An 18,873-nucleotide genomic window follows, 5' to 3' on the forward strand; every position below is an offset into this window, starting at 1 on the left:
AGCTTTATTGACGGATCCAAGAGCGGGCCGAAGTCACGACAAATAATTAGCGCGAAATTAATTGAATCGATTATGCATTCGTTAAATGGAATATCGATTTTAGTAGCGGGCACTTTTATTCGTAACGCGAACAAACGGACAGGGGTGAAATTTTGCGGCAGAAGTTCCACGGCATTCAAACGGAGATTCCTAGGCCGAAATTTGCAAATTCATCCGACGAGTTTCCGGTGATGAGAGCCAATCGTCGAATGAACTTTATCTAATGGCGACTGGCTAACTTCTGCGTCCTCTCTGTTCAATAATTCATTCTATTATCGCACATCGACATTGAACGAACAACGCCTCGCCGGTCGAGCGACGTATTTGATTTCGAGGATATCGAGACAAATTTTATCACCTGGAAAGAGTGCTGATCTTCCTTCGACCACGAACTTTAGTCTATCGCGAACGTCTCGACGTTTCTGTTCTTCGTGGTTTATTCGTGTCGTTTCAGGTTTCTCGAAGAAGTCTCGGTAGAAGACTCTCCCTGCCTTCTTTCCTCGCGTGGCTTTTCATCTTCTCAACGGGTTTTCTTGCGACATTATCTTTCGAGGTGAAAGTGTGCCGCTCCATCTGTGAAATTGTTCTTTATGGGTCCCGAATAAAAGGGAGGTTGAAGAAGAGGTCGTGAAACGGTAAAAACATCGAGCGAAAAGGGCCTTAATGGAAAGTCTCGATACGTCATGTGATTCTAAATAAGATTGTGCTAGGAATCGCCGCGAGAAATTCGTCGTTCGTTCTTTAGAGCCGCAATATTTTTTAATCAAAACGTATCGACGCAAAGAAAATAAAATCGTGAGTAATTACCACTTAAGCGTGTATATATACATTCTTTCTTTGAGTACTTATAATGATAAAACATCATCAAGGATGAAACTATTATTTGTTTAAATGAATTTTGATAAATTATATAAATTAAAATTTAACGACAAGCGCAACATTACCTCACAAGTACAATCGTTGTTTCAACAAGTTTAATATCGTATAAAGAGCAGAATTATCGTCTTTAAAATATGTTTTGTTTTATGCCCATACAGCTTTTCCCTTCTGAGATATCGTCGCTTGAAGAAAGGCGTACTTTTGTACTATTGTACATACTTTATTACGTCTCTCCTTCTTGCAGCAATGGATTTCTACATCTACATACTTTCTACCTACTCTACGTGCCAGTCAGCAACAGACGCTAAATTTACGTCTTCTTTCCGCTAGTGCTATTTACGCGTATCAGGAAAATATAGGTCACGAAAAATCTCTCCCTTCACGTTTTAACATCACATTTTAATATGCAATCTTGAGAACATGTCGAGACGTCGACTTGAAAGAAGTCTGATATATTGATATAGATAAATTGATATAGATTCGCACCAGACTCCGTTAATATTGTTTGCGAAACTTTTATCGACAAATATTCTGTATGTTTTCATTTTATTTCTGTTGTATTTTCACTCGCATTTGTTACGATATATTTTTCAGTACGCAACTTTCTCAAGAGATCTGTTGTAATGCAGAAAATTCAAGATATGTTTCCGGAGCGAAATACAGAGAGAGGCAACTCATTTCTGGTAGTCGAAGTATGTTCGACAAAGCTGTTTCTCTGGTTATACCGCTTTCGTTCTTAGTCGACCGCCTAGCAAATCCTTGAAATCCCTATTATTTCAAATATTCGAAAACGCTTTCGTATTGTGAAATTGTTTCTTACCAACCGGCCTAGCGTGAAATGCAAGATTTGCTTTAGAAGGAAAGTGAAACCTATATTCGACAGTGTATCCCACTCGTACACGGGAATTTCCACCTGAAGGAATCTCATCGTTGCTTTATTTTAATTTGCATACAAACGTTCCTCTGCCAGTGTTTATATGTAAATTGCGCTTTATCTTATCGCCATCGCGTCGCTGATACCCGCCTCGAAAGCGCTCTGCATTTGATACTTCTTCCTCCTTTTCCAGCAACCAGAGTAACACGTTCGACGTGGGAGAAATGACGCTTGTATCGCTGCTTGGATGCTTTTTTTCCTCCGTTGAATCGTATCTTTCCCTTTGGGATTGTAGATTCCGAAGAGATAAAGAGAACATAACAATGAAAAAGAGGACAGTTGCTGAGATGGAATCACATATATGCTTTCAAGGGATTAAGGAAATAATTTAATTAATAATAGTAATTTAGAAAATTCTATTTTCCCCTTGGGAAATTTCTGTATACAATCGCGATTCCTGATATTCTCTTGAATTCGTAATTTTTGACAATGAATGCACGATCGAAATTCGTAGAAGAAATACAGAGAATTTGTTATTTTGAAACGAGCCTTGCTCGATATTTTCATTTTTGGGTGATTTAGTAGGAAATGTTGGCGAGGTAAAAACGTTCATTACCAACGGCGTTAATTACAGCAAGAGCTGAGAAAGGTGTACGGTTTTAACAGTTTCTTTCGAGTAGCGCCGTCGTGCCATTAATTGCAAGAGATAAGCAGACAAAACGTTTCTTTTAAACGATCCGCGCTCCACGTTTCATTTCCTGATAATTGTTGTACGGCGACTTGAACGATTAAGAACGGGTCACCCTCAAAATACGAGGATACCTCCAGAATTCCTCTGGTTTCGTACATTTTTCCACTGGCTTGGCCAACGTCACGCCAGTTCACGGTAATGGAATGAGAGGCAAGCGGAAATTGCTTAGGCGAAAGAAACGAATGTAGCGTTTTGGGAAAGTTCAAATTACAAGGAAAAAAAATAGGACGAAAAACAAGAACCCAAAGTACCGTCCGGGTCGAACAAATTAAGTTGCCAGCGTTCGCCGGTCACAAACAATCTCCGAACTTAATATCCTACCACGCGTTTAAACTTCCTTCCCTCGATTTTCTCTGAACAAGGAACGCGGTCTCGAAAAAAAAGAATATTTCTCCGTTTAGTGCGAAACGGGAAGCCTTTAAAAATGAATCAGGCCAAGATTGCGGAGGAACTTCGTGGTTTCTCTCGAACGAACATTCTTGCACGAGAAATTATCGAGGAACCACCGACAATTTGCATAGACATTGGAAAATTCTACTTGGTCGATCGACCGAGATTAAATCGGATATGCTGTTTGAAAACTTTTCTTCGTTTACTGTGGATACTGCAACTATCGGCTTCCAGAAGTAATCGTTCCATTCATTATGCTAAATCATAATTGAAGACACAGATGCCAAGATCAAAGGATCAAGAGCGAAGCTTTGACGAAGGGCCGTGTATCGACGTACTCGGGCCGAATTAACATTCGATCCGTTCCAACGTCAGCCCACTTAACGTAATTGCTAATCCCGCGAGAAACATAGATCTCCGCGTGCCAACTTAATCCGTTAACCCATCCTATGAGTACGCAGGGGCACGAAATGGAAGCAAATGCCAGAGACTTTCGTTGAGTTCGCTAAGAAGATCCTGCGAATATCCGCTTAATTAAAATACGATCCAGAGCGGCTCACGACAATGCTACTGCAGTGACGAATCGTTGGAATTCATTTGCAACCACATTTTCCTGAATCGACGAAAAAGTCGTCGGCCCCAATGTCTTTTGCTAGTTGTTTCTTCCCTATTCCCTAATCGAATCGTTACCTTGCCTATATTTTTCTTCCCCGTAACAAAGGGAAATTCTAATTACTAGAGGAAGCTTGTCCAATGAATTCTTTTAGTGCTTGGGTATCGTGGAAATGGGAATAGCAAACGTTTACGGCAAGTGTTACTAATTGCCAAGTATCTGTAACACTTGAGAACTCAACTACCTGTACCAAACATTCACACCAAATTCTCCTTCTCACAAAGACATACAAAAGCGCCTGAATATACAACACCATAAATTATTAGAACGTAATACTTAAAGAAGTCTTGAAAGCCGCGAATCCCACGTTACACAAACTTCCTCGTACAAACAATCGTTGTTGCGTCAAACTTATTCGATCCCTGTTAAACTCGATCCCATGCAAATACACTTACATCAACGAGAACTATCCGCTTCACCCTATGGAAACTTGCTTTGACGTCACAAGGTGCAATATTACGAACGTTAATTGTTTCTCACTAGCTCTCGTTAGGAATTTGCCACAGCGGAACGAACGGGAGCGTGTGTAGATGCGACGCCATCAAGTCGACCGCGGCGTTTTGCAAACGAGCCGTAGCGTGGCGATACAATTCGGTGGCGACGATTTGCACGAAACGAGTAACACATGGCAAGATTTCTCTTTAACGGTGTTTTCTATGCTTCTAGGTAAATCGACGGGACTGGTTACGACCACGAGGGTGACACACGCTACACCAGCGGCCCTTTACGCTCACGCAGCCAGCCGTTACTGGGAGGACGATGGCAAGGTGCCACCTGCTGCACGGACCTCTTGCAAGGACATCGCGCGTCAGCTGCTCGAGGACGAACCCGGTCGTAACATCAATGTACGAAATTATACATTTTGACTTAAACCTGGAAAGTTTCTTCGGGCTTGGTTCGTTGATTCATCCGGATTCGACATTTCTTCTTCTATGGTCTCTGTCGTAGTTCGTGGTCGAATACGTGCGAAGATTTCCCGATGGATCCACTGGTCGCGTGGAATCCATCTTGCTATCGTGATTCGACGTGATTCGACAGATCGAATCAGTTCGGATTCGAAGAAACGCTTCTCTGGAAATTTCTATCGTGCGCTTTCTCTTTCTCTCTCTCTCTCTCTCTTTCCCTTCTTTTATAGAAAGAGCCTAGGTAGGGGTGATGGGACGAGCGTGACGTGTAATCGTTCCCAACTTGCACGGCGCTCCGGGATCTTTTCACCGATAAGGATTAAACTCGGAGTACTTTTGGAAAGATTTCGATTTGTTTCGAAGAGCGCTGCGTGATTTTTAGCGTTTTCGTGATTACTTTTTCGAAACCACTCAAATTGTGCTTTGAAATATTTCTGATACCATAAAAAATAGAGAAGATACTTAAACGTTCGGATATTCTGTATCTTGATCGGTTGTCGAACTCGTTTAACTTCGATTACCATTTAATCGTAATTTAATAATTAACGAACAGTAAACAGTGTGAAATTGAAAGTTTCGCGAGGTGGGTATTTAAATGTACGCGGTGAATTATTCAAAGCACTCGTGTACGTACCGAACATGGTATTTAACAATTATTATTTCCGTCAAGTAAAAGTCTCTCTACATCGATAAAAATGTAATCAGATTAAACGTTTCTCTTAATTAAACTTACAAATTATATGCTCGTTATAACATACTAACACAATTCGAACATTTAAATCATTGAAATAATGGAACGAATTTTACTTTCCTGTATTCCTTGATATTAACACGATATTTTTAATTTGATTTTTTGTAAATTTTTTGCACGTGGATGCGGAATTGAAAGGAATTAATTCATTAACGTAATGCTCGCTGTCGAAATACGAGGGCTCCATTTTACGGACAAAAATCCTGATTATCCTTATTGAAAGCAGGCGCGGCACGCGAATCAGTAACCTGAAAATTTTTAATATCTTGCATTATATCGGTTTAGAATGCGCCGGCTGGAAATATATGTCGGTAAACAATTTCCTGTATTCGCCCGTCGGTGCACGAACTACTCTGCGCTTCGAAATATTCGACAGAGGGAAGAAACGCTAAAAATCCCAGATTAAAGCGGCTATCGTTGCGGGAAAAGAGATTTCGAAACCGACAACGCGGACTTTCCATCCCGCGATTTATCGACGACGCTTTACACGACGCGTCCTTTCGATGTAACATCCCTGTGGAAAAAAAGGGTAAAACTTATCGAATCGCACAAGTGCACCTAGCCAATCCAGAAACTGATTTCTAGGCAGCAGAATAACTCGGCCACAGTGACAAATTCTCCCACCGCTCGAACCATAATGTACAAATTCACGTCATTTAATTTCGAGAACGTTTCGTGACGCTAATTCTTTTCAAATAAGAATCAGAGGTTCGGCGAAGATTTCTAACGGATTTTTCAGAACAATTTTATCTCCCTAAAAATATTTTGTAAAGTTAACTGTAACAGAAAGATAATTTTTAAACAGCAACAATTTGCGTGTTGTGCGATAACTTTGAATTCCCTTTGAAAATTGAATTCCCTCAAATTTTGCATATCTTCGAATTCATGTACACTTGCACGAGTAATACCGAGAATGAGATTATCACGTGCGAGTTACTCCTTTGTTAGAAACTTGACGTAGAAACTGAAAATGTGATTAGAAGAGGAGAACATAACTTAACTCGATGAGCAGTCAAAGTACAATAAAACAATTTTATTTAGCAAGTACAACAATGTACCTATACGAGCGACGCAGCTTCTAACAAGATTCCGTTGAATTATGAAAATATATTTCGTAAAATAAAATACCACGTAACGTGCAGAATAATTAAAGAACGATGAACGTATTTCAGTTCGAAAGGTGTACCACTATATTCGGTTAATTCTAGCAGTTTCTTGTTTCATCCAGTGCTGGAAATTTTGATCGAATAGTGAAAAGTTCACGGCGTTGCAACGATCGATGTAACGAGCGAGTCTCATCGCGATACTCTCGCAGAAGGTCGCGGATCGCGCTGGTTCAATCAGCGGAAGTTGAAAATTTCGGCAGGTCAATCGGTCCAGGAGGAGCCCGAATGACGTTTCCGCAGTGGCGTAACCGGGGAAAAAAGGTTCGTTCGAGAGATCGGCCAACGCTTTTATGCGGAACTTGTATGCAAAACTTCCTGCTCGTTAAAGTCTGCTTAGTCGGAGTTCTCGAGAGAGTTCGCCGGATAGATAGAAGAGGAATTAAAGGTCCGCAGGGATGACTTCCCCGGCGAACTCGGGTTTCTGGATTCTTCGATCGGATAGCAGAGAACAGAGTGAAATGTATTTCGTAAAATCCTTGGTCGTGCGAAGTATGCAAACAAATTTTATTTCTATTTTCTCTTCAATATTAACTTATTAATCGCTTGCCTCCTCCAATCTTTTATAATCTTTTATAATCGTGAAATTTGTACAGTAGGTAAAATAATTGTTTATTTTAACGTTCACTTAGTTTTATTTAGGTTAACGTTTGGCATTTTTAGTAAACGCATTTAAATAAATCCAATAAATTAGTTTCACATTCGAAATATTTACGAGTATTTTATTTCGGATGTTTCGTATATTTTTGCATATTATGTATGTCCAACATATTTGCGTGTATTTAAATTTTTCACAAATCTATAAACATCCGCAGAATCTATAGTTGATTATTATTGACGAATTATTATTGATGAAGGAATGTAAAAATCTTTTGAATCATTTTCATGCAAATTCGACAGCTTCTGAAAATTCAATACTTTATTACGTCAATATCCCGGCATACTTGCGTTTCCTAATGGTACGCTACGCTGAATTTTGTGCCTCGTATGTTTCAAGCTCATTAGCATACATGTTTTTTAATTACTTGCCTCGGGGAAGGAAATTTGGACGTGCTTGATAGCTCTAGCCTTCCATTCCTTGAAATAATAAAATCGTATGGATAATTATCGTTTTAAAATTTGTTATAAAAGATTGGAAGGTATTATTCACCGGATTATAAGCAATACGTAGGTATATTTATAAAAGAGAAAATTTTGTTTTAGTTGCATTTGAATTTAATATATTCCATGTGTTAACATAGCTCGTTCACTTTTATGTAGACCTGAATTTTTTATTTTTCTCGGCTTGAAAACATGTAGACGAACATTAGCATGGATTATGGTAAATTAGAGTACTGCAACTCTTTTAAATAGTGAAGGAAAGAAAAATTGCGCCGGAATGAAAAAATATCTCATTTCGAATGAAACATAAGAGGACCATTCATTTAAAAAGGGAAAAATATAATCCTTATTCAATTGCTGCATCAAATGTGTCCGCATTAATATGAAAAATATGGTAAACAATCCGTTCCAAAAGTAAAGTAACGTTTTGAAAAAATATTTCGAAATATATTGTACGCGTTTCTTATTGATAATGTTACAACATAAAAACGTGTAACGTAGGTCGGGTATTCGTAATCCTTTTTATATGCGACTTTCTGTTTCGGGTTGTCTGGAAAAAAAACAGAAGCTGCAATCACCGAAATGGAAAATCTCACGGATGAACGAAAGAACATTTCTCTTCGGTTGACTTTGAAATTCTACAAAATTGCTTTTGGGATCGCGTTCTCTGATGGAACACAAACACGCGCGTCAGAAGAACATTCGAAAATAGAAGGTCCGAAAATGAAAAGCGTGGAACGAAATTTTGTCACGAACGATAAACTTGCTGAATTTAAATCTAAATCCGATTGTTGGAACAAAATTCATGTTACAAGGATAAGCGACGATATTTCGCTTTTACTTTAATACGCGTATGTATGTGAAGTAATAATTAATTTAACGTAGATGATATTAAAAATCCTTTGCTCTCTACCCTTTTAAAACTATAATTAATTACAGGATTTCTATAAAGTTCATAATGAGAATAACCAGTCTTTGCATTTAATGCTATAACCAAAAAACGAATGAAACGCATCGTACAAGATAGGAAGCAAACTTCAGATAGCAGCAAACTAAGCAAAATCCAATTATTAAAAAAAAAAAAAAATTGAAATGATTCGAATCAAATTAAATAATCGATTTGATATTATCCAAACTAAAAAATTGTAAATGAAATACTTAGAAACATAATAATTTGCATGAGTAATTTTCCATACACAAAATCAATCGTGGGGAATCATTCTCAGGACTCGGAGAAGAATCACCGTTCCGTAGATCAAGTCGTTCAATTGATATCCTTGACTGTACTTTTCGTAAAGTCGAAGGTTAATTCCGTGGCACCGAGTTATCCGCGAACCCAGCCATTCGAACGCTTGACAAATGTTCGAGTTTATTACTTCGAAATCCGGTTTCATCCGTCTCTCGATAAAATACGCGGCAATGAAATTACGATCGATCGTAGGTGGTGCTCGGCGGAGGTAGGCGTCATTTCGTGCCGAAAGTGATCCAGGATCCGGAAGAGCCGGATAAGGAAGGCAGGCGATTGGACGGAAGAAATCTGATCGAGGAGTGGTCGAGGAACCATCGGCTGCGGAACGCAGCCGCGAAATACGTTGCTAACAAGGAGCAGTTCGAGAACGTCGATCCACGGAAAGTGAACCATCTGCTAGGTAACGAACAGAAACACGTTTCTACATTTATACATACGTATAGCGGAGGAAAGAGGAATTTATTAGCGATGAATTTGAACGGAACTCGTGACATTCGCGAAAACGTACGTGATGCAAGTATACGCCACCGCACAAAAGTATTTTCTTATATTATAATCCTCACCTTTTGCTATTAATCAATTTATAATACGAAATAAGTTGAGGAAAATTCTTGATCAACTCGTTTCATTTTTCTTTGAATATTATCGTATTTTATGTTATTCATACGTAATGAGAAACGGGAAAAATTGTACAATAAAACCTGTACGATTCAGTTATGAATGTAGATGTACGCAAAATATGAAAAAATAATGTAGGTCGCTGAAGAATAATGCAGATTGAATAATATGGATTATATATTATGCCTTCTGGTAACCATCGATCTTGCACGATTGCGTTAATCCTTCAATACAGTTAGCCCTTAGTTAGTCTGCCCTAATTATGATGGGCGTAACGTTTGAATTTGAGATTACACTCGGTCTATCGATCAGAGCTGTTGATTGCCTTCGATGTTGTATAATAAGCAACGTTATTAACCAACGATAAATTGAAATGTTTCTCTTACATTTTAGACACGTTTCTTAGATTTCTATAATCTCCATTGTAAATACGTTTTAATTGTTCTACAATTATAATATAACGAAGTTCGATCACAGAGAGAAACGAACTGATAGAAGCTGTCCTGCTAGAAGTTCGGTGGCTCACTCTGTTTCATACTTTTCATCATTTCAGGGCTATTTTCCTATTCCCATATGGACTTCGACGTTGACCGAAACACGAATGGAAGTGGTGACCCGTCGCTGGCAGAAATGACGATAAAGGCGCTCCGTGTTTTGACGAAAAATCCCGAAGGATATTTCCTTTTCGTTGAAGGTATGTATGTAGGACTTATGCGCCTCCAACTTCTCGAGGATGCATTACCACAATGTTTTATCGAATAGTTTCGTCGTTACTATCGGGCGTTCAAAGATAAACGGATGGAGAAACGAAATTCGGATACGTGGAACTATAAAAGATGTATGCGCTTAAAGTAACTATGACGAACCTTAAAAAGAATTTCTCGAATCCGAGCAAGCTTCGTGTTTCATCGTTTCGGACTTATCTCTCACCACCTCCGTATGAATTTTATAATCGACGCGCATGTGGCTACGTAATTGAAATCCTTCGACGACAGAATACGATTGAGCTAATACTCTCGAGAATGTTCCTCTTTCGAGAATAGGGAAACACGAGTTTCCTGCGCGAAGATTGCGTCAGCGTTCTGTACTTTATCGAGTTTATAGCTTTCCACCTCCCGGTAACCGGTATGTACATCTCACCTTCTTTCGTCGTTGGGAAAAACGTTTTCTCGACTTGTACGAAAATACACTTCTTTTTTGTCTTCCCCTTTCTCGCCCAGAAGAGACCGCTGAACCAGCCATTTTCCTGGCCATGGAATCTTTTCTCGTGTATTTTATCGTTCGTAAACGGAATAATAATTGCTGCTTTATATGTATATACATATATATATATATATATATATATATATATATATATATATATACAACCGCTGGCATTTTCTTTGGTTCGTTGGCTCCTTATTAAAATAAAATTATATATAAAGTAGAAGAAGGAAAATTTGTAGACTTGCAATCTTAAGGTTTGAACAGGAATATGTATTATTTCAATAACTTGAAATTTCTGAGAATTGTGAAAAATATTCATGCGTCGCTGGAGAAACCAAACGATTTTATATACAAAATTTCAAATGTTGCAATTCTTTATTGTCTTCCATTTTTTTATCTTCCCTTTGTTTCCTGTTCTTTCATCCGATTGAATTCTGAGTATGACATCGCACGCTATAACTTGCACCTATTGTAAACCAATCGGCTTTGTACACGCAAAACTTTGATTAATTCCCTTGTGACAACCGATTTCACTTGGTAAATCGTATCTGATTCTCGGTTTGTTGTTTTTCAATGGTATTATATTGCTGAATGTCGATGCATTTCGCAACATTGATGTCATAACTTGTGCAAGATCCAGTGGCATTGTGAAATGGATACTGTGAAACAGTATTTCTTCGAGAAAATATTACCACTTATTGTTAAATTTTATCTTTATAATATTATCTTCCGAATAACATTCAGAGCATCAAGTGATATTAATTTCCTGCACAATGCATAGCTGGCATCTCGTTGTACGTCTCGAATGTGTTAATTCTCTCCAACAACAGGTTCACCTTGAATATACTACACGAACAACGTTATCGGTTCAATGAGCATCATATAGAGGTACGCGTCGAACTAACGTGAGAGAAAATCGCGTGCTTCCAAGATAACGGAATACGCGTCGTTGGCATAATCAGATCCGGCACGGCGCGTCGTTCCATTATCGGGCGATAGTATAACGTCGCTGGTCGATTATACTTCGAACTTCACCCGAAGATCGTCTTCGTTCGTCGAGCACAGACGTGGCTGCTTTGTAAACGATACCGAAATCCGGATCCAAAGTTTCCTACAGCACGACAACTGTTGCTCCCCCGCCACCAGCTGGAGAACTCGTACCTCTACGGATAAATTTTGGCAAGATATCCCTGGCTCGGTTGAACGCATCGAATACACCATCCTCTCGCCTGCGAGTCTGCTAAGATTTCGGTTATAGAATCAGTTGACTCCACAGTTTGCCGAACTTCTAATGTATTCCACGAACCAAGTTTCATTTCACATTGTTGATCTGTAATCCGAGATATCGCCTGATTTGTAATATTCTGACTCAATCTAGCGTGCAAGATATCATTATTGCGATAGTTTCATGTAACCTGCGTGATAATGGACTAATCGAAGTAAGATGATAAATGCAATAATATTTATTTATTTGTTGGAATACAACGATATCAATCGCATGCAGATAAGGTGATTGATCGTACGGATTCTTCCGTTCGTTGCCCAGCGCCATCCCCACTAGCGTGCGTTCGTGAGATGCACCACGGCAGTTAGCACGTGCATGCTTTTTCAAAAAACGCCCGAAAAAACGTGAGGATATGGATAGAACATTCTAGATGGGCACGTCGAGAAGCTACTAGAAGGTTCTGTGCCACATGTGACGCCACACCGACACCCACACAGGTTACACTCATTACTGCATAGAGAGTGGGGCTCTAAACCTTTTCAAGGGCCATGGGTCACTAAGCTAGTTAGTCTGTGAATAACTAGCCAACTGTCTACATTCCAGAACGCACATTTATAATTCGTGTAACAATTGTTTAATAAATATCACATTATATTATTTCAAACACAAACATTGTGTTTTCCACAGATTATTAATCTTAATCCCAAGATTAAATACTAACATTATTGAATGAGGGAAAAGTGACCTTTTTTCTGGAAGAACCCTTATCACCCCATGCTAAGATCCCAGCTTATTCGCGATTAGCGCTACATCAGCCAAAACGATCTGTTTCCTGATAGCTGATCTAAGCATTAATATAAAAAGATGTATCTCGATACTATTTGGCGTAATAGGTTCGATAATATCTTTAATATTAAACATTGAGCGTTCATAACGAAAATGTGAAATTTTCCAAGCTATTTGGGAATAACGATTACTAACGTGGAGAAGGGAGAGTCATGGTCGTTTATCAAAAAGCTGCTTGGTAGCATTTGTCGACTCATTGATCTTTGGACATTCGAAACGAATGATGTAGCTATTTATATTAAAGTCATCTCCTGTGAGCTTTCGTAATTCTAACAATAATTACTACGATATTTAACCAAATATATTTACCATGATTAAATTTGTAAATTCATCGTAACATAAGATGCTATTTGGAATTTACGAGAAACAACAATTTCAATAAAACTTGTTTGGCCCGATAATAATCGCGATCTGGACACGTAGCGTAAAATATATTCCGTGTTATTCGGTTCACCGGGTAACTGCTCTCGATGAAACATTTCAGTTTTTCGTTAGAAAATAACGTTCCATCAGATTTTTACAATTTTCTCTCTCCCTCCATTTTATTTGTCAAAATCATTCCCATCGAGCGCTGAAAGCTGAAACTTTTATTTCGCGATTACGTTAAACTCCACATGAAAATTCTGAACAATCCGTACAAATGAGGAAAAGGGTATTTAGGTTTTTCTCGTCGGGAATTTATCTAATTTTATGCTAAATAAAAATAAGCATCTCCGGTAAAACCGTGTCAGCTGGGACGAGCTGCGTTTAAGAGATCACATGGTGCAACCCGTGAAAAACAACCGAATGCTTTTTCCTCTGCCTACCCGTGGGATGTCTTATCCGTGTTCTTGTTGCGTCGAGAGGCTTCGTCAACATGTTTAAAACCACCAAGAGAAAAAAGATGCACGTGTGAAAAACCACGAGAGCAGAGGAATTAGTGGGGCAGATTTAAAAAACTAATGTCATGCATTTATTTTCGGCTGTATGGTTTTAATTTGATCCTGAATTTATGTGCATACATAGTCGAGTAGAATCAAGCGATTGCTTGGAATTTTTACAGTGATTTGCGGAGGTATTTGAATAATTACTGCAGAAAACTCGTTACAGTGCAAATAAAATTCCAAAATGATTCGCGCAATACACGTAATATATTCATAAAAGATTTATTCCTATCGTTAGTCGATACCTATCAAATATTTTTACGTGTCAGTTTGTACGCAGCTGAAATATGAAAATATCTTGTAAAAGGTTGACGAGTAGCTAAACAGATGCGCGGAATCGTCGCGTCGCTGCAAATCGACGCTTTAATGCAAGTTATTTGTCGCACTGGTCCTGAGTTATTCAGATGAAAATCTGAAATTTGAATCGGATAGAAGGAACTGCGAAGTTGGCGCGTCGAATAAGCGTTCATTACGAGGCTTCCTGCGAATCTCTCCTATAAATCTTAATTTTACGGGAGTTCTTAAACGACGCTGTAATTTGATTTGAGTAGATATTAGATGGTTCCTTGATTTTTTGCCAACTGTAAGATAAAATGATATTTTTCGAAAATATCAATTATGTAAAATGTGGTATCTTTTATTCGACAGATACCGATATCGTATCCAAAATATATTCGATGAATATCTGATCGTCGTTGCTTATAAACCTTTATGTAACTTTACCTTTATATGATTGCAATGTTTTTTTTGATAAATTTTATTTGTGAAAAGTTTGATTTTACTTTTATAACAAAGCGCGTATTTTCAAAAAATTAAATTTGCTGCTAGGTAAACTACTTGGAAAAGGTATGGAAGCGATTGTAGTACAATAGCTTTTTCAACGAAATCTTTGTCCTATGATTCAATGGCAATAGCGCTGACCCATGGTGAAACTTCACGTCACTGTTGTGCATCAAATGCCAGGAAAAATCAATTAAAGCTATTGCATCTCTATTTCCAAACGAAAAGCGGAACGATGATATTTTTTGTAAGAAGAATTCATTCCATACAAGCTTTATGAAAATAACTAAAAAGCTTTGGTGAACACAGTGCAAATTGTACAAAACGAAATAGATACAGAAAGTGAAGCAATACTGCTTCATATAGCTCGCCTACGTTGAAACGCAAATTTTCATTTTTCCAGTTATTGCAACAACGAATTTCCCTTCTGCGAATGCACGCTACACACAATGCATATAGTATCATTTAATTTCATTATGCGCGTATTAAAACTTATACTTTTCATCACGCTCTGTGCACGTGTAATCGATGAAATGGAATTCACTCGGCTGAATGAAATGAAAAATACTTTTTCACGCTTTAATCTCTCGAAATAATTTTTGGCAATACTGTTGGATATTAATACTAGTTTCAATCCCAGAAGGATCGTTGCACGTAATATTTTCAATATCAGTTTTTCTCGGTCCATTAATTTTTTCGTTCCAAATCAAATTTACTCTTCGCCGTATGGGCATTCAGCTCTAAACTGCCTTTGGTTGACAGCAACGAGAAACGTTTACTAAACCACACAGTGTTCGTTACACAAATTCATCATTCGCCAACGTGCATGCTAGTGGCACACATATCTACTCTTCTAATACATAAATATCATGCTCTCGAATTCGTGTTCCCATCGAGTGCAGAAGTGTTATATGATTTTATAAAATATTTGTTCACCATCTCGTAGCGATAAACAAGAAACTATATCGTTTTATTGTCGATGAATCATTTTCACTTTTAAAGCAATTCGTTTGATACATTTCTCAATCTTAGAATGTAATGGATACGATATTTATTTACTGATATATCCAAGCGGAAATATCGTTCCACTTAGGGGGTTATTCGTAGACGTACTCAATCGTGTTTTATCGCAATTGTTGATTTATTGGAACAACGTTTGCTATGGTAAACAGAGGCAAAGATATTCCACAGTATGTACTATTACCAATCGGCGTGATTATATCATTATTCATCGACACGAATCTAATTAAAGCTGAATTTCAACTTTTGCAAATAGAGCATTTGTTATATTTTTAGTCGAATTTTCTCTGTATAGCAGGATCCACTACCATTTCGACTAATGTAATTATATTCGTAATTAACTCCGACCCCTATAATCATTTCTCGTAACAAGGAGAGAAGCTGAGTCACAATGCATACTATACTGTGAAACGGGGCAATGCGAATAATTATATTGAAATTCTCTGATTCTATTATTACGCATGGATTCGTGAATTTGATATGTTTTCGATAACAATGTGCATCTATAATAATGTTATACTGAAATATTGCTGCATTTGACGAAGAAGTTTTTGACGTGATTAGCAATTATAAATTGCAAATTTATTCGTGATATATAAAAATAGCTTCTACTCATTCGATTCAAAAATTACCTGTTTGTATAGGAGGAAGTCTACTGTATTCATTCGTTTCGATAGTTATAACAAAATCCTTTAAATAAATACACATCTTATCGTTTTCTCTATTAGTTTCGTTTCTAGAAAAAATTCATGTGTACCACAATTCCATTTAATCCCTCGATTGATCACGGTTTACGCAAATTCCTGACATCGAACGCAATACACGCCATCGAAACATCGATTCTCCTCGCTTGTATCGTTCGCACCATCTTCCCTATCCCATTCAATCTTCTCCGTCGTCGTAAATACTGGTCATCGCAAATACGATACGGCGTATTCATTCACAAGTTCGGCGTAACGTGGTCGGGACAAAATTAATGCTCACCAGTAAAATCGGATCGTTGCAGTTAGCCATGGCGCCGCTTAGTCGAGCCAAGCGATACGGCATACCATTGGGTCTTTTAACGCGATAGCCTAAGATCGAACTGTAGAATGTCTCGTTTCATCCCTGATTGCTTCGATCCACCCTGCAACCGAATTCGATTCCACACTCTCGATTCAATTCTCGCTCCCTTGAACGCGTGCACGCTTCCGATTCTACGTAATATCGATCCTGCCATTCTCGATCGTTTCTAAGTGGCGTACTGGTGAACTTTAAGTCGAACTTTCAGTAATCCATTCCGGAGGTAACGTCGTTTGCTCGCTCGATAATTGAATCCGGGATTCTTGCGGATCGTTCTGAATAATTAGCGTTAACTGCCAATGACCATGGTACTTTCACAAACGCGAGTTCGACGGTAATGCTGATGACGCTCGTTTCCCCTGCGTTGGATCTCTAATTTCGTCCGTAGTTTTGTTCCTTCTTTTATCTAATTTTCGCCATCCCTTCACAGTGACAGGAAAAAGGATAAGGCCTTTTCCACACGGTGATACGTCTATCGCGATACGCCTGTGTTGGATACCGATGTTGCGTTATTCATTATGGAAGGATTAATACGATGATTCTATAATGAACAATGTACAATCGATAATCGTAATAGGCTTATCGCATAAGTGTGTCGTCATCGCAAGAAGGCTAGGAGACATGTGAATTATTAATAATATTTTCGTAACGAAGAATAAATAGCTATTTTTCTACGAAAGTATATTCTTTGATAAACAGCGACATTAAATAAAATGTCATTAATATAGTTTGGCTAACGTATTAATTCTTAAATTCGCTTCTCGTGAAATCTGTAACGTCGTCGTGTCGAGTCAGTTGGGTGTGAAGCGTTTGACGTCAGAAATGTGCATTTGTTCTTTTGTTTATACTATACTTTATAGCTTTTAGGAAGTTAGGAAAGTTCGTACTTCACTTTTCTTTTAACTTTAAAGATATTAAAGTCGTTGACAGGATTATAGGTAGCTTTCTGTAACGTGACAATATTGATTTTAAAGTTACTCGCGTCTGGAGTTTTTCATAGTACACGTAAAGTTGATTCTAAATTGAATAGAACTTGTTGGTCGGTTAGCTCTGTCAAAGGATATTTCGTGCCATGTGGTTCGTTGTGCCAACTTTCGATCAAATTGAATTATCGCGTCAAATTATCCCGTTAATTGATATTTATGTTAATAGCTAAAGCTTAATAGCTAACAAAATTCAACTGATGCCAGATGATTTTATGCTTAACTTCAGCCTTCAAATCGTACTTTATTTAAAATTATTTCTGACAATGACTATTTTTCTTAATAATTTACAGTAAATTTTTCGTAGATTATTCGCTTGTATCCTCATACTATGACTGTTCGCTATACTAACTGCATTTCCCTAGACATCTAATTCAACACGAAAGGTCTATTTGCTTGTCTCCAGGTGGCAGAATCGATCACGCGCATCACTATAACAATGCTTATCGAGCGTTAGACGAAACTCTGGCGCTGGAGGAAGCCGTGAGAGCGGTGATGAAGGAAGTGGACTTGTCAGAGACGCTTCTCGTCGTAACGGCGGATCACTCGCACGTACTCACGCTTGGTGGCCTAGCGACGCATCGTGGCAATCCTATATTTGGTAAGTGAAGCGATAAATCAATATTCGATAGTTCCATAATCTGTACTGGCAACCGAAACGATTCACTGTGTACCGATAACTATCGATATATGTTGAAAACTTGCAACAAATAGCCCAGAAATTATTTCTCGTAGCACGTAAACTTATGTTTATACGCTGCGATAATTCGTGCCATTGTTTAAAATTCTGCGCAATAATCTTTAACAATAAGAGGATTTTGAAGCCCCCTGTGGTGATATATCTAACCTACAGCTCGTTTATAATTTTATCAACACCGATTTCCACAATCGTAAACGCCTCGAAATTTATACACTTGCTAACCTTTAAGTTTTCCCAAGTTTCCCCAAGGACGGCCACAGGAATGGAAGATTTAAGTTTTACCAACACGATTAAAACTTGTACATATCTTTTAATTCAGCTCGTCGTTACATTTCATTTCTCTACTATAACAACAAGTTTCACAATATGAGCGCGGCTAAGTGCGCACATTATTTTCGCGCAACAACGCGAGCTTTCGTGCACTAGAGTGGCCTATCACATTCAGATAATACAGATTTTCAGGAAAGCGAGTTTACTTTAATCTAGTTTAACTTAATATATTAATCCTTGTACAAGGTATAGGTGCAAGCGATCAACAAAAGAAAACAAACGACACAAAATTATTAAGTGAACCAACAAAAAAAAAAAAAAAAAAAGAAAAGAGAGGGAGGAAATAATGCAATTTCCATGAACAGTTCCGTAGGTCGAAGCGTAGGTTTCGAAATCTAATCTGGATGAAACGTAAGGATCGTGCCTAGCACAAATAACTCTGCTATTATCTTTCCTCCGATCGCG

At 38.1% G+C, this 18,873-nt stretch overlaps 1 protein-coding gene across 2 annotated transcripts in view; it reads left to right on the forward strand.

Moving 5' to 3' along the window:
• LOC117232169 (alkaline phosphatase, tissue-nonspecific isozyme-like) overlaps positions 1–18,069 on the forward strand; it is a 181,589-nt gene extending 163,520 nt beyond the window's left edge. The window contains exons 4-7 of one of the 2 annotated variants that reach the window (XM_033491374.1): positions 4,273–4,451; positions 8,968–9,175; positions 9,947–10,087; positions 17,845–18,068. In XM_033491374.1, coding sequence (XP_033347265.1) covers positions 4,273–4,451; positions 8,968–9,175; positions 9,947–10,087; positions 17,845–18,047 — 731 coding nt within the window. In that variant the 3' untranslated portion in view covers positions 18,048–18,068. Of the gene's footprint in view, positions 1–4,272; positions 4,452–8,967; positions 9,176–9,946; positions 10,088–17,844 lie in introns of both variants that reach the window. The other variant, XM_033491376.1, reaches the window with a different exon arrangement.
• Positions 18,070–18,873: the final 804 nt, after the last annotated feature.

Source organism: Bombus vosnesenskii, unplaced genomic scaffold (assembly GCF_011952255.1).
Source record: "Bombus vosnesenskii isolate JDL3184/JDL3185 unplaced genomic scaffold, Bvos_JDL3184-5_v1.1 scf7180000013285, whole genome shotgun sequence".
NCBI lineage: Eukaryota > Metazoa > Arthropoda > Insecta > Hymenoptera > Apidae > Bombus > Bombus vosnesenskii.